This window comes from Mandrillus leucophaeus, unplaced genomic scaffold (assembly GCF_000951045.1).
Source record: "Mandrillus leucophaeus isolate KB7577 unplaced genomic scaffold, Mleu.le_1.0 Scaffold4, whole genome shotgun sequence".
Taxonomy (NCBI): domain Eukaryota; kingdom Metazoa; phylum Chordata; class Mammalia; order Primates; family Cercopithecidae; genus Mandrillus; species Mandrillus leucophaeus.
Genome location: NW_012104253.1, coordinates 10215099 through 10231294, shown reverse-complemented (window position 1 = coordinate 10231294; position 16196 = coordinate 10215099). Strand labels below are relative to the sequence as shown.

General features: G+C 48.0%; 1 protein-coding gene across 1 annotated transcript in view; it reads right to left on the bottom strand.

Annotated features, from left to right (window-relative positions):
- The window catches only part of SERPINA12 (serpin peptidase inhibitor, clade A (alpha-1 antiproteinase, antitrypsin), member 12), a 10594-nt gene extending 2290 nt beyond the window's left edge, over positions 1–8304 (bottom strand). Inside the window, exons 1-3 of the mRNA XM_011991693.1 lie at positions 7660–8304; positions 5694–5964; positions 424–571 (exon numbers count right to left, since the gene is read on the bottom strand). Coding sequence (XP_011847083.1) covers positions 424–571; positions 5694–5964; positions 7660–8293 — 1053 coding nt within the window. The 5' untranslated portion in view covers positions 8294–8304. The remainder of the gene's footprint in view (positions 1–423; positions 572–5693; positions 5965–7659) is intronic.
- Between the last annotated feature and the right edge of the window lie 7892 nt (positions 8305–16196).

The following is a 16196-nucleotide window of genomic DNA, read 5'->3' as shown; positions in this document are numbered from 1 at the left end:
GAAGGAAGAAAGAAAGAAAGAAAGAAAGAAAGAAAGAAAGAAAGAAAGAAAGAAAGAAAGAAAGAAAGAAAGAAAGAAAGAAAGAAAGAAAGAAAGAAATGCATGTTGCCTTTGAGAGAGAGTCTGGGTTAGATCTAGACCAGTTCTAGGCCTGATAACTGTTCCAGGCCTTGATCAATGTTTGCTACATTGAATAGATTTCCAAAATAGTAGCAGTTTTAAAGACTGGAAGCATGAGGCTGGGGGAGGTTATGTGGTTTGCCCAGTATCACGGGATTGGTAAGGGTCACAGCTGGATTCATGGCCGCTCCAACCAGTGGGTGGAGTCCTGGCTCTGACAGCCACTGTGACCCCGGCTCTGGCCCGGGGCTGGGCGAAGGCCCCTGTGCTGCAGGGAGTGGAGTCCAGGCTAGGCAGGCTTACCTCGCCGACTTTCAGGTTGCGACAAGGGGCGATCTTGGTGAGATCACCATGCTCCTCAAAGATTTTGGAGATACCCATGTAGGAGAGAGTCTTCTTCAGGTCGAAGGTGCCCGTCATGTGGAGTCTGGGCACAGACACATCTACGACCCTGGGGAATTGACACGACAAGGGTGAGTGGTCAAGTCCTGTTGTGTTGCAGGGCAGGCCTCAGGATACATGACGAATGAAATGTGTCCTCCCAGCCCCAAAGGTCTCCAATCTCTCTCCATCCACAGAATGAGGAGGGATTCCTTAACCCTGGGACCCTGGTTTCAAAACACTGTAAGCAATCTGAACAGCGTCCCTGCCTCCCAGCACACCTGCCCCAGAGCCCTCTACAAGGAGTGTTCTCAAGTCTCAAGTCCCCCTGTCTCAGAGCCCCTTCAGCCGCAGTCACTGACGATGTCCCCACTGTAGTCACTGCTGTGCCTGAAACCTGAGCCCATCCTGACCCTGGAATATCTGACGCTGAAGGGAACAGGGCATCCAGAATCTGGAGCTAGACAGAACTGGGTTCAAATCCACTCTGCCTCTCATGAGCTCTGTGACTTGGGGCAAATGACCTTCCCTCTCTAAGTCACTTATGTGAGAAGGAAGCTGATCATCATCTCTCCCACGGGACACTAGGGGTGCTAAGGCAAATGCAGGCAAGGTGCTCAGCAGACAGTCGGCACTTAGCAAGTGTCCATCCTCCTGCCCTCCAACTAGCAACTTCACATCCTCTGTAGCTGAACCGCGATCAGCCTCCTGCCCGGAGCCTGGGGCCAGGGTCTCCCGAGGTACCTGCAGACCCTGGACTCCTGCTCACCTGGCCCTGCACCCTATTTTCCCACCTACCCAAGGACCTCATTCCTGCTTATGTGTCCTCTCTCTCCTGCATCATCCTTCAACAGTGCCCCTTTGATCCTCCTCTGGAGAAGGCTGCACCCTATCCTCAAAAACTAATGCCAAGACATCTGTCTTGGCCCTGAATTGCCTTTCCAGCTTCCAGCTCATTTCTTTACTTCCCTTTGTAGCAGAGGTTGTCTCTGCTAGCTATCTCCACTCCCTCCCACGATTGCCTCAGTCCACTGCAGTCGGCTCTTTGACCTCAACTTTCTATGGAAGTAACTCTTTCCAGAGTCACCGTTGACATCCAGCCCCACATCCCAGAGTCAACTCTCAGTGAGCTGCACCTGCCAGTAATTTATTTCCCCAGGGTGAAGCGTTCCAAGTCCACCCTTGAGGCTTCTCCTCCTTCCCCACCACTCCTGCTCCTGTCTGGCTCCAGCCCACCTGTCTCTACCAGCTACGCTGCTGCTCCAAGACTCAGACCTTGGTCCCCTTCTCTTTTCCACATTCACTCCCTCCCCATGAATGGCATTCAGTCTCACAGCTTTGAGTATCATCCACAGACCCGACGACTCCCAAATTCACCTTTCCACTAATTCATTCACTCAACAAACATTTATTAAATGCCCACTGTATACCAGGTGCTGTTCTAGGTGCTGGAGATGCATCTATGAACAGAACAGGCAAAGATCCCTGCCCCTGACTGTGTGTTCTAGCAGGGAAAACGGGGGATAGAATCAACATAGCAAAAAGTACCACCTAAACCTACATACATGTACTGGTAGTATGCAGAAGGCAGTAAGTGCTATGGAAAAAAATAAATAGGTCAACTTGCAGAAATCAGGGATCAGTCCAAGGTTTGAGCAAACCTTGAGGCATGCAAGGGAATTAGACAAATTAGGATTTTTTTTTTTCCTGAATAAAATGGGCAGTCACTGTAGGGTTTTGAAGAGAGGAGTGACATAGTCTTGCTTAGGATTTAAAAAGATCATTCTGTCGCCTCTGTTAAGAATATACTCTTGGTGCTGGTGGTGTGTGTGAAGTAGGGATGCACAAAACTGATGCTGGGAGACCATTTGGAAGCTAGTGTGGTCGTCGGATGTTGGGAGCCATAGAGACAGTGGAAAGATACCAAATTCCAGATGTAGTTTGCTGTAGGCTAAAGGGGTTTCCTGACAGACGGAATGAGGCATTTGAGAGGGGTCAGGGTGACTCCAAGGTTTTTGGCTTGAACAACTAATAAGATGGAGTCACCATTGACTGAGATGGGCAGGCTTGGGGAGGCTCCCTGGGGACAGATCAGGACACCATTCTAGATGTGTTGACTCTAAGCTCCAATTACACATACAGGGGAGATTCTGGGTAAACAGAAAGATCCATGACTCTGGAGTTTGGGGGAGAACAGGGGCTGGGGCTAGAAGCATGGCAGTCGTGGTAATAGAGACGGTGTTTAAAGGTCTGAGCCTGTGCACTCACTCAGGAGTAAGTATAGACAGAAAAGAAGGCTGGGAATTGAGCCCTAAGACACTCACCTCTGAGACCTGGAGGAGGAGAGGAGTCTCCAGCAAAGGAGATTGAGGAGGGGAAAGGTGGGAGGTGCCGTGAGAGTGGAGAGCTTGAAGCCAAATGAAGAGCACCTTAAGGAGGTGGGGACACTAACCAGCCTAACAGCGAGGCCTGAGACTGACTGCACTCTGCAACACAGACACCCTTGAGACCCTGGGAATGGAGCTGTCTGTGAGAAGCAGGTGCAGAAGCTGGACTGGAGTGGATTTAGGAAAGGATGAGAGGAACTAGGGGCTGTGAACAGAGGCAACTGCTTCACGGTGTTCACCTGCAAAGGCGGAGTGACGAAATGGGGGAATAACTGGGGAAAAACAAGAGTCAAGAGAAACTTTTATGTTGGGAAAAACAAGAGCATTGGGATTTCCTGCAGGCCAGCACAAGCCGTACAGGTCGCTTGCACAGAAGGCAGACACCTGCTTTGTCTTCTTGCATAGAAGTCACTTCCATGAGCTGTAAGTTATCCCTGGCCCCCTACGAGGTTTCATGATGAGATGGAAGATAAGAGCATCTTTGTATCTGACGGAAATGATTCAGAAGAGAGAAAAACATATGCTGATGTAGGAAAGTGAGGAGAGGATTTCTAGGGTGATGTTCCTGAGTAGCAAAGGGGCCTAGGTCCAGTGCGTTAATGGGGAGATTTGCTTTCGTTTGTGCCAACATGGGAAGGCATTAAATGCAGCTGCTGCTGGCAGGTGAGTGCATATACCAATATGTACGGAAATGTGTGGGGTGCCCAGGCTGGGAGTGAACCCTCAACACTTCTGAACAGGACAATGGCTATTTCTAAACCACCAGCAGTTTTCTGCTCCTAAAGGTGGACCCTGGGAAATAGAGCTTTTCCTCTGGCGAAATCAGAGGAGCAGCACCTGGCCTCAAATTATGCAAATCCAAAGCAGGTGTCTGCCTCCTGCACAGAGGCCAGGTGAAAGTCATCCGAAGCCTAAATTCTGATATGTTCTACCCACATGTAAACTGGTGTGTGTCTGTTGACTTGGTTACTTCTTTTAGGGAAAAGGTGATTTTTCTGCTCAGGGTCTTCTCCCATCTGGAGGGGACTGCAGGAAGAACACATAGGGATATCCCGTCCACCCCATAGCGGACCACTGAGATGTTCGGACTACGCTTCTTACCTGTAGATCAAAGCAACTTGACCACTTATCTCCCAGAAATAATGAGCTCAGACAGTAGGAATATTTGCCTATCATGTTCTAACCAAATGTAATTCCTTGGGGACCGTGGGCAAAGCCCCCTGTCCTGCAAGAGGATTTGGAGTTTCTTCTTGGGAAGGTAGACATTTCCCTGCCTGTCATTCCAAGGCCAGAAGTGACTGGGTAGGCAGACATTCCTGGGTGAGAGGAACCTTCCTCTCTATGGCCCTCCTGGTAAGGAGGCCTGGCCTCAAGTCATGGAGATGCGGGAAGCAGTCCCAGAGGGATAGGGGAGGCAGAGCAGGCACTAGATAAATGGAAGGAGGTGCCCTGGAAGAGACACTGAGAGCAGCCTACACTTGGACTCTACAAGATGCCACTTCTAAGTAACTGCACTCTAAGTTATCCTGGGTTCCTGCAAGAGCTTTGGTTCTGTTATTCCCAAGCCTCCAGGAAGTCTGGCACCGGCCTACAGAAAATCTCGAAGGTTCTATTCCACTCTTGAGTAAAGGTGCAAAATGAGATGAAGCCTGAAGCCAGAGAGATGGTGGCAGTGCCCAGGGAACATCTCTGTGGGGTTGATGGTGGCCTGATGGTGGTCACAGCACCGGGGGCTGCAGAGGGCCTTGGTGAGGGGAATGTGAAGCCCCCAGTGCAGCACCTGAGCTGTAGCCCCATGGGGAAATCATCAGACATGGCTTGGAGATGGGACTGGAGTGCAGTCAGGATGGCAAGTTCCAGCAAATCAGCTGCAGGGTCTCAATGTAATTTGAGTCCTACAGGAAACGTCATATTCTGGAGTCCATGTCTCACAAAGCCAAGAGTGGAAGACCTGGCATTCCTCCCATTTCTCACCTTCTCTTCACCTTCTACAGCCCCGAATTCCTTAGGGGGATCTCCCAAGACATCCCTATGAACTCTAAAACTCTGTAGAGTGCAGGCTGAAACATGTCAGTCCCTTTGGGATGTCCCCATGTTGAGACAACATGGGGGAACCTGTGGATGGTAACTGAACTGAACTGATGTGACTCCTTTCACATGGAACATGGCCTTGGAGGCATTGCAGAATGCATCTGTGATATCTAGAGTGAGCTGCAGGCTCGAGAAAGGAAAATTCTGGTTCTGAATGCTTTCAATAAAGTCACATTTCTGGAAGAGGGGAGCTAAGTGCCAGGGCATTCCAAGAGCACTGCCATCCCTTGAGATCTGCACAGCTTCACCTGCCCTTCCCACTGGAAACATCTTCTTCAGTGGAGGAGCAGCCACCCTACAGCTTCAACTGTTGTGACACCACAGTTGACAACATCATTCTCCTCACAACTCACAGCTCTCTTTTACAGCCCGTGTTTGTCCTTGCAGTTTCCTTTGCTCCTCCCCCTTTCATACAGACTGCCACCCAACCTTGAAGACTTGGCTCAAATACTATATCCTCTGTGAAGTCCTCCCTGACCACCACCCTCCACTGAGACTCCATCTACTGTGCTTTCACAGTCTTGATGAATCTCCCTCAGAGTCAAGCACTTCACTCTATTCCTGTGATTTGTTCCTCAGTCTACTTCTCACCATGATATAAGTTTATTATAGAGCCCAGAAGAGGACTTGGCCATGAGGTAAGAGCTCAGAGAGAAGAAATAAGAGGGAAGACAGGAGAAGGAAAAAGCTTCGAGAGCTAGGCACCCACTTTACCTGCGTGACAGTAACGTTTTCCATCTGGAGAAAGTGTCCACCTGCAAGCCTTTCTCCAAGTGCTTCAGCTTGCCCTCATCAGGAAGGAGGAAGATGGCTGTGATATTTTTATGGTAGGGTATTTCCAGGATGGTGCAAGAGAGCTTATCATCATAGCCAACTTGGTACATGCCACTATGGAACATCATGGGCACCTTGACTGAACTGTTTTTCTCCAGAAAGAAATCTTCCTCTTTAGTTACATTTGGATCAAACTCATGTTGCCACCTGGCTTAGTTTGAAGAAAGACAAAATGACATGATTATCCCATGGGAAAAAAAGGTGACTAAATCCAACTAACCACTAGTCTCTGTCCACACGGATTCAGGGTGAAAGGGGATGTTCTGGGGTATCAGGGAAGTCCTTGCCCTCATTCCACGTCCTGGAGATTTCTGATGAGATGGGCTCAGGTGAAATTATTAGTTCCCAAAGAAGTCAGGACTAGACTGCTAAATTAAGAGGGGAAAAGCAGACTACCATAAGCCCAGGTTCCCCTAAGCCTGAGAAAGCCCACTGAGTATGTCCTAACAGAGGGGACTGCATTACAATTAATGATGGCTAATTGAGTCTGATGTGAGTAGAAATGCTTGATTCTAATCTGAGTCAGTCCTGAAGGAGCTGCTGTCATGTGGAAATAAGAAAACTGGTGAAACAGGCTGCCGTTGGGAGCTTGCCAAAGAGCAGTGAACACTGAAGCCCGGGTGCCTGGACTCTGAAGATGCCTTGACCTATTGGGCATAAACTCAGACCTGGGTCTTTCAAACTTGCCACCCGAGAGTCCTCATTGTAGGGCCAACTCCCTGAGTTCAAATCCTGGCCTTACTGTTCTATCTACCTGTCCAAAAGGTTATCAAGGGTTAACCTTGGATAAGTGTCTCAATCTCCCTGAACTTCAGTGTTCTTATTTGTAGAATGAGGATATTGACAGCTACCTCATAGGGATGCCTTGACATGTAGCGGGATAAGGCAGCACAGCTCAGTGCCTGTGTATAGTGAGGTTGAGTAGGTGCTAGTCGTCATCAGCATCGTTATTTTCACTGTTATTCCTATTGTTATCTAGGGGACATAGGGATTTCAGGAAATTCCATATTCTCCCTTTTCCTTCTCTGGTTTAGGCACATTGAGGTTTTAGACTGCCAGTGGTCACCGTTTTTCTTCCTTAGCCGTCAATCTGCCTGTGGATTTTGAGAACCCTCAATTTTTTATATTTAGTACCATGTTCCCGACACTCCAGCAGTGATTTTATCTGGACTGATGGGTGTTGGCCTCTGATTCTCACCTATTTTGGCCAACCCGTCTGTGTATATGTGTTCTGTGTGGTGTTGGGGGATAAAGCTGAAATTTGGAAACATTCTTCCGTCTTTTTTTTCTGTCTCTCTCCATCAGATCTGGGAAATACATAAAGTCTGATAAGGAGAATTCATATATATTATATATAAGAAGACCCACCAAGTGATCACCATCACCATAATCAACACAATCACCATCTCAGGTGTCTGCTTAAAGTGCTGGAAAGCACACGGTGCTAGAGCCAGGAGAAATGGGTTCCAGTCCTGACTCTCAATGATGGGCTTTGTAACTTGGAGTAAGTCAGTTAATCTCTCTCTGAATGTTTTTTCTCATCTAAGAGATGGGAACGAAATGTAATTCCGACCTCTATAACCAATGTTGTGTTAGGATAATCACTAATCATGAAAATGATAGACTTCATAAAGTTCATTTCACATACGTTTTCACTTTAAATCTTGATAATTGTATGATGAGTTATGTATCATGGTACCCATTTTACAGATGGGAAAAGTGAGGTTCTGAGAGATAAATGACATATGAATTCAAGGTCAAAGAGCAAACAGTGGCCAACCCAGGTTTTTAACCCAAGTCTAATGGTCATCCTATTCTTTCCACACCAACATGCCAAAAGCCTTACCTCGGAAGAAAATATAATTTGTAAGAAGCATCACAGTGCCAGGGTCTATATTCTCTATCAGGTTGTTAATTTTCCCATAGGTTTTATTACTGATAAAGTCATTGATCTGCTTCTGAGTAATTTTCAAATTCTGAAAGTTGGTAAGGATGGTTTCTGCACCGTAAAAGTTCTCGGCATCTTCCAAAAACTTACGCTGGGGCTGCAGCCCCCGGTCAATGAACAGCGTGTTCCCGATGCTCACTTTGAGGTCCTGGGTCTTCTGGTTCAGCTCGTGGATGATGTAATGGAAGCCCTCATGAAGATCTTTTTCTGGGATCTTTCTGAAGTTGAACCCCTGCTTGATCTCATCCAGGGTGCTGTCCTGGGCACCCAGGCACAGCAAGGAGAAAGCTGTAGAGATACTCAAGGGGGATAGCATGATATTCCTGCCAGGGCTGTTGGAGGCCAGCTTCTTGAGAAGCTTAAAGCCAAAATCCATGTTCTGCCTTGTAAGCTCCTTGGCTGCCTTCCTTTCCTTCCACCCTTGGGCCTGGCTCAAAGCTTTATAATTCCTTGGTGAGAAGCTCGGCTTCAGAAGACCTTTCACAGTGAGGAGAACAGCCAGAAAAATAGCCAGGCCCAGCGTGGGGTTCATTTTCCTTGAAGACTATCTTGTTGAGTAGTAGACCTGAGGTTAGCAGAAAAAAAGAACATGATAACCCCATCGCCCACAAGTTACCCAGAGGAAGACCAGATGAAAGAAGAAATACAGTGACTAGTATGTATTGTACATCGCAGTTTGTGAGTGCTTTGACCCGTTCATAGCGTTTAACCTTTGTAGTCACCCTGGGGACTAGAAATGACTTTCTACATTTTGTAAATAGGAGGACTGAATGTAGAAGACATCTCTTGTTTTTGTACCCTCTTTATGGAAACAGTGTCTCAATTCCTTTGAGGAACAGCTCTCCTCCCCTCCATTGGACCACAGTGAGGATACCCCGTAGTGTAGGCATGTGACCCAGACCTACTGTCATAATACTTCATTCCTTTGCCACACTGGCTGGTTAAAGACGAGAGTGTGGACCAAAATCAGACCAGTCAGTGTCTTTCTAAGGGAATGTAAAAGCCCCTAAACTTTGAGGCAGCTAACTTTGTGAAGTAGCCCTGAAGCTGAATGTGGCCATGGTTTCCACATGGAGGAGAGGAGAGTAATAGAGGGAGGTGGAAAGACAGAAATGGACTGACACATCCGATGACATCTTCGGAGACCCTGGACTAAGCTTTACCTCAATTTACTACCCACTTCCATGTTTCCAAGTTATAGAAGCCAATAAATTTCCCTTTTAGAGTTGGCTGGTTTGAGGTGAATTTTTTCCCCTTCAGCCAAAAGAATCATGACTAATTTGCAGAGATCAAGCCCTTTGTTTAAGCGCATATGTTCTCTAGGTGGCAGATACTCATACCAGAAGGACTTAGGTCTCCAGGAAACCTTCTTCCCTACGCCCTTCCCAGGGAGGGAAGGGGATGGCACCATGGGAGAGGAACAGCCAGGTCTGCCAGGCGCAGGACTGCTGCTCCTTTCACCCACCTCTCAGCTTTGACATCTTCCAACGGCACTGTGAGCTTCTGGGAGACAAGACTTTTAGTTACTCTTTGCCCTTAATCTCCAGTCCTAATGCTGCAGAGAGATGCCAAAAGCATGTTGGCCTAATTATTGATTTCTCTGGTTGGACATACTACTGTCAGTGATGGTTATACCAATTCATACGTAAAATGAAGGCAGATTTCTTTCCTTGGTCATCTGTTATATCATTTAGTCTGCTTTCTTCCTGTGATTTATATCTTGCGTGTCTGTAATTCATGGGTAAGGGTCAGCCTGTCCACAGTAAAGGCTATTCATGGTTGTCTTAGATTGGGTTCCCTAGAAGCAGAACCTGAGATGGGGATTTAGGTGCATGTTATGTATTGGGGCAGTTGTCTCAGCAGGAGCCTGTCGGGAAGTGAGGGAAGTGGGATGGAAAAGGGAAGGAGCCAAGGTGACATCTAGCCTTGGCCTGGTCCACAGTGGAAGGGCTCTCCAGGCTGGCCTTTTGGACAGAATCAGTCAGTTGGTGGCTGTGATCTGTCCTGTGGATGCAGGTCATGGTACATAACTGGGTCAGTTAGGTCTTATCAGCCAAGGACAATTTTCTGGAGAGGGGAAGGCCGCTGTGAGCTGTCAGCAGCCAACCCTCACAGCAGTACCAGCAAAGGGGAACTGGGTCAGCCACCAACAGGGTCTGCGCAGCTAAATTCCCATGCCTGGCTCTTTCTGTTTGACTGAATAAGCAGATGAATGAACACTAGGCAGGACCTGTACCTGGGAGTGTCCCCAGTTCCCAGGTTCTTCATGTCCAAATCCTTCTATGCCAAGCACTGTGGATAGAGCCTTGATCACAACAAAGGTCTTCAAGGAGTTTGTAGTATAGTATTGGAAAATTCTAGTGAATAATGCTCATTGCTCCCTCAGCATCCATTCTCCCAGCTTCCCAATAGATCATCCTCCTCCTTCTCCTCCTCTTCCCCCTCCTTCCCTTCTTCTCCTCTTATCCTCTCCTCCTCATCTTCTTTTTCTTTTTCTTATTTTCAGTAATATACTCTTCTCTCAGGCAGCCCATGTGCCTCAGGGACAGAAGCTCCTCCCTACTCCAGTGGAGGGCCTGATTGGTGCAGGGGCATCTCAACTCTCCTGCTACTGGTTGCTTCAGGAGCCAGACCTAATCCAATCATTGCAGGTGGGAATTTCTGCCCTGATACTTGTTTAGGGAGGGGCATGTGGCTTAAGAGGTACAATGAGGGAGGATTTCAAGACTGTTTGTTGGAATGTTGGGGTACTGCCCTGTCTCTTTCCTGGGATATCTTGGGCAGGAAGGTATGGCAGGCAGGGACTAACAGCAACTTTGCCCCATGGGGGAAGTGACTCGAAAGCAAAGCCAGAGCACAAAGAGGATGCATCCAAGGGCTCTTAGGAGAAACCGGAGCTGGGGCCATGGAAAAAGCTGGCCCCAGAGCGCACCCTGCCTCTGGACCCCCAGTGACATTGAGTTACATCGTCATTTCCTTGAAGCCAAAAACATCCTCACAAATATGGACAGATACATTTTTTTTTTTTAAATGCCAGGACTATGAAGTAGGCAGGAGTTCTGTGCTCTGCTCTCATGCCTTCGTAGCTGTGTGACATTCCAGGAAGCACTTTCCCTCTCTGAACCTAGGTGCTCTCTAAGCACCTTCCACCCCCAAAAACTACTTTTTGGTAAAACTTAATAACAGCTGGTGATAAACAAGGGCTCTGTGGGCTGTCTGAAAACAGACTGTAGAAGAGAAATTAGTAAAATTCCCAAGGATGCTTCAGATAAACAAAAGAAAATAGAAAATGGGAAGGATTCCATCTCAGGGTTTAGGGGGCTGCATTGTTTACAAAGGCTGCCTGAATTAAAAACAGAAGCTTCTGCTATTCACAGTGGGCGCAAGTGCCCAGTGCCTAGGAGTGGAGAAGTTAAGTCATGTCCCTCCCTCAAGGAGCTGAGAAAACATTCTCAGCAGCAGGTTTCACAGCCATTTGACATGGAGGACGTTCAGCAGCCTGGCAGGAGCCTTGGGACGAGGCCGGGCAGGGCAGGGCCGGAGCAGGGAAGGAACCTGCAGAAAGCGCCATCCCGGGAACACTTTGTGGCACGCACAGCTTTACCGTGATGTTCAGTCGCTGTGCCCTCAAGTTTTCTCTACATTGCCAAGCTTCAGAAACAAGAACAGATTATGGAATTCCAGGTCTGGATAGCGGTTCTCCCCAACTTGTGTGTTTGTTAGGCGTTTCAAGGCAAGTCTCCTCACCCTTCAGGCTTACAGTATCTTCATCTATTAAATGAGGGGAAGGTGGTGATAATTTGGTTTCTTCCCCCATGAGATGCTGGTGATCAGGTGGTACTGCCACCACCGCCCCCCCAAGGGACACAGCCCACACCCTGGCCTGGCCAGGTCTCAGCACCCTCCCACCTTTGCATGCCTGTGTCACAACAGTCCCCACCAGGCCTCCTGCCCTGGCTCCCTGAGTGCCAACATCTGGCCTTTCTCCCCCAAACAGCCCACACCAGCCCAATTCTGGGCCTTTCCATCTATCATCATGGGCTTTAAACTGACCCAAATTTGTCAGTTGGGTTAGATACCTGAGTAGGCTAATTTTTAATTCCATCAATTAAAATAGCTGAGCAACCGGTTATTTCCCAATCAATTGATATGTTGCTCTCCTGAGTTGAGCAATTGTTTGTTGGCTTTTAGTTTGGAGTGTGTGTGTGTGTGTGTGTGTGCGCGCGTGTATCTGTGTGTGTTTGGCTGTCACTCAAAATAAATAAAGAGATAAAGCTAAAACAAAACCAAGAAAAAAAGAGAACAAGATAGAAACCGAACCCCATGGGGTACACATAGGACACATAAGGCTATAGTCAGTATTTCAAGTCTCTGACCATCCTACTCCCATGCTCCCTATTAATTTGGAAAAATAATTTCCTCCTCTTATGGCTAGATAAAATAGTGCCTCACTGACCCGGAAGTCATTCATCCTAAAGACAGATCCAAACCAGGTGGGAAGCGTCTGCACAGGTAGCACAGGCGGCTTAAGTCTACACGAGAGGGCGTGTAGCAGTGGGAGGGCACTGCTTCCACCTCCCACACCGTCCCAATGAGCCAACTGAAGCAACAGTGAACGATGACAGCAGACTCAACAATAATAATATTTCCAAATTTACAAAGTGCTTCCCCCATTATCACCACAGTTTGAAGAAACAATACCTAAACAGGGAGAACACACACAGGCTACAGAAGGTCTACTCAGCGCACAGTGGTTTGGAACCACAGTTTCCTTTAGAGAGACCTCCCCCTGTCCTTGGGCAGGTCACTCCTCTCCTGTTAGTTGACCACCCTCCCTCTCTTCCCTCAGGTGAAACTGACTGGCTAGAAAGAGTTGGTGTAATATCCTTCTTCAAGCCAATGAGACCAAAATGTTTAGAATACTTTGGACAAGTTCCCAAGTCTTGAGAACCAACAGAGTGAGCTTCAGGCAACCAATGTGTTCCCTGCTCATTGGGGAGATGCTTCCTACACTTGGCTGCATGCACCAGGCACCCCTTCCTGCCCCAGAAACCCCTTCCTGCCCCAGGAACCCCAGGCCCTCTGAGATGCCACCTTTCCTCAGAACCTTTTCAAAGCACCCCTTGGAGTGTGTAGCACTTGGGTAAACTCGGTGCCCTCCCTTGGGCTGAGAAATCTGGGGAATCCTTGCTAAAGATGTGCCTTAGCCCCCCAACAGAAGACCCTCACCAGAGCCCCATCTTGAAGAGCCACTCCAGGCCTGCTCTGTGGCTCACCTGTTTTAAAGGACTCATATTGTTTTTAGAAGAAATCACTCAATATACAGTAGAAATTAAATTACGATTTTTAAAAGCACATTTAGAACTAAGTGGTGGTAAGATATATCTTCTCTCCCCTGTTAGAAGTAAGAGAAGCCCCGTAAACAAACTCTGATGACCACAGCAAATATACTTTTTCCTCCTTCCTGGAAAGCAAAGAGTGGAGCACATGTCCCCATTCCACTTCTTAATTTGCCCTGTAGATTTCTGCCTTCATTCTTGAAGAAATATGTTTGAGTCCTCACTCTGTGTCAGGCACTGGGACACTACAGCAATGCCCAGAAAATGGTCCATATTGATGTTGCAGACTGACTCTCAGCCCAGCAAGCCCCACAGCCTTCTCCAAACCCTCGAGAACTTTCCAGCTGTTTGCCTGACCTGGTCCTCCTCCCCTTCTGTGACTGCATTCTAAGGGGAGGGGATATGTGGGTTGGAAAGGCTGAGAGATCATCGACTTCAGGATTATCTGTGCCATAAAGAGGGAAATGAGGCTCAGAGTGGACAAAGGAAGACATCATGGTTGCAATGTGCATCAGTGGTGAGAATCCAGCTGGTGAAGGCAATTCTGCAGAAATGCATTGAACAGGCTTCTCGGCCTCACTTTCTCCACAAATCAGTGAGTTGATAGATCTAGCCTCTGTCCTCAGAGAGAGAGAAAGATTCCCAAACAGCTCACATACAAGGCTGACTATAGTCAGCATCATGCAGCAAGGGTGGACCCAAGTTGGAGGCACCACTTATGTCCCAAGACCTCTCCCATCCCCACATTCATGAAGCTTTTGTCTCTAGAAAAGCACTTGGCAGTAGACATCCATAACACTCTGTCAAAGACGTTCAACAAATTCCTCAAGAGGGGTTTACCTGGATTTTGGAGATCCTCTAGAATTTTCCTTTCATACCCCCTCCTGTGGATAGTGCTATATCCTCCCTCAATCTGAAGAAAGCTTCACGTGGAATAGACAAGAAGCACTCAGTCTTTTGAAAGGGAAGGTCTTATACTCACAGTACATTCAGAAGTCCACTGAGCCAGCCAAATGCATCTGCCTTTCTTGCTTTATTATTTATACTTCCATGGTCTCTTGGCAGACTAAGGTCAATAAAATGAGCTGGCGTGAGTGGGCAGGTGATGGAGGCTTTGGGATGGCCACACCACCTCCCCAGGAGTTCTCCTCACCCGTGGAGGCAGCAGCATGATATTGTACCGGCCACGCCCACTGGGCTGTGGCTTCCCTAATGAACTCCAGTAGACACCTTTTGCAACGACTCTATTTCCCAATCTCTCTCTGGGTATAGAAGTCAGAATAGTCTGCAAGTAGATGAGCCTGGAGTCCTAATACTGAATATTCAACCCAAATATCATCATTGCTGACCATAGGAACAGGTTGATAACTGGGTTTCTTGGGGTCATTCCCATATATCCCTCACCATTTTCTTTTGCTATTTTTTCATGTGTTCCAAATTGTCACCTCTGTTACCTTAGCTCACATGGAGTCCTTTGGGGAAAAAGTTCGAGGAGAGACAAATAGACAACTAAATTCATAAGTTCCATTAGGAAGAACAGGATTTAAAAATTCACCTCAAAGTTCATGATCATGGAAATTAAAAATTGTTTTCCTATTGTATATTTATTGTGCCGGAGTGATGAGACTATGGCTGAGCTCTGTTGTCTCTGCCTCCCCCTTACTTTTCTATATTTTCGAAATTGTCTTTAAAAAACAGATACTACTTTAGGATTATTTTTTCAAAGGCTTAAAATAAAATAAAATTCTTATCTTCAGTTTCATCTCTTGGAGAGAAAAGCATTGATGATGTCTGGGAACCTTCCAAACCCACTGATCCTGGGATGGAAGAGCAGTAAGTTCAACATGCCTATCTTCAATTCTGCTTTATCTAGTGAGCTCCAGTGAGCAGAAAAAACATTCATGTATTTCTTCCCCATTTAGTGGTGCTTCACAGTAGGTCATATCTGACCGAAGCACCTCAGAGGCCTCAGAAGAGCCGTGGGTGGTGTTTTTCCTTCCTTTGGGTTGCTGCTTTTGGCAAAGACATGACTCTCATTCCCAGCGCTATTCAGAGCAGGCGACCCAGAGAAACTTTCTTGGAAAGAGGCAACACTAGTTCATTCCCAGGCCTGGTTCAGCCACAAACTCTATGCACTCAGGGCCTAGACAAACAAGGCTATGGGGATGTGGGTTCCGGAGCTGCCCAGATCAGAAAGTACCCCAAAGAAGCCCCTGAGCCACCATCTTCTCTTGTCCAGGGAGCAAGGCCTGCCTGCTGGGATGCGTGGGTCAGAGACACCATGCGAACAGCAAGACGAGAGACTTCACACTGGCCAGCTCTGGTCACCAAGGGGCTGCAGAGGAGATAGAAGGACAGGTTGAGACCAAAGAGTGCAGGTGGTCCTATTGTTACTGTAGAGTCTATAGTGGTGGAGGATCAGAGCCAGCAAGCTGGACACTGACCCAGAATCCAGGTCTGTACCCCTGGTTTGGGAGGGAAAACCTTGCCCTCTAATGACAGGGTGAGGCCTGTGTGAGTCTGAGGGCCATGCCTCCCTGCCTGCCCCAGACACACTCTGCTCCAGGGCAAATTCCCACGGGAGACATGCAGGGAGAGGCCAGGGTGGGGATGCCCACTGAGTGACGTGAGCAGCACTGGGGATGCCTGAATTCAGACAGTGCCAAAGGCCAGTAGGCCACAGGAAGAGGGTAGCCACAGGTGGGCTGCAGGCCAGCCAGGCGCTATACCTTGGTGGGCCCATCCTGCCTGGGAAAAAGAGCCCTGGAGGAGGTGCGTGTCTGTGGAGAGCAGTGAAGGAGATAGGCATGGGAAGGAGCAGCCCCCTCCACGTGCCCATTAAGGGACCTCAGCCTAGACTTGAGGCTGCCCTGACTGCCTGTAGTTAAGATTCAGGTCCCATGGATTTATGCCTGGTGTTCATCGGGGGCTAGGAGGATGAAGGGGATTGTCCAGCCTGGGGAGATTATTGTTATAAGTTAATGGGCCCAAGACACTGGCTGGAGGCTGAGGGGTGGCATGAATATTTTTTACATTATTGCCTTGTGTAGGGGTGAGAGGGGAGCTAGGAATTTCTGGTCCTCACCCTCACTCTTT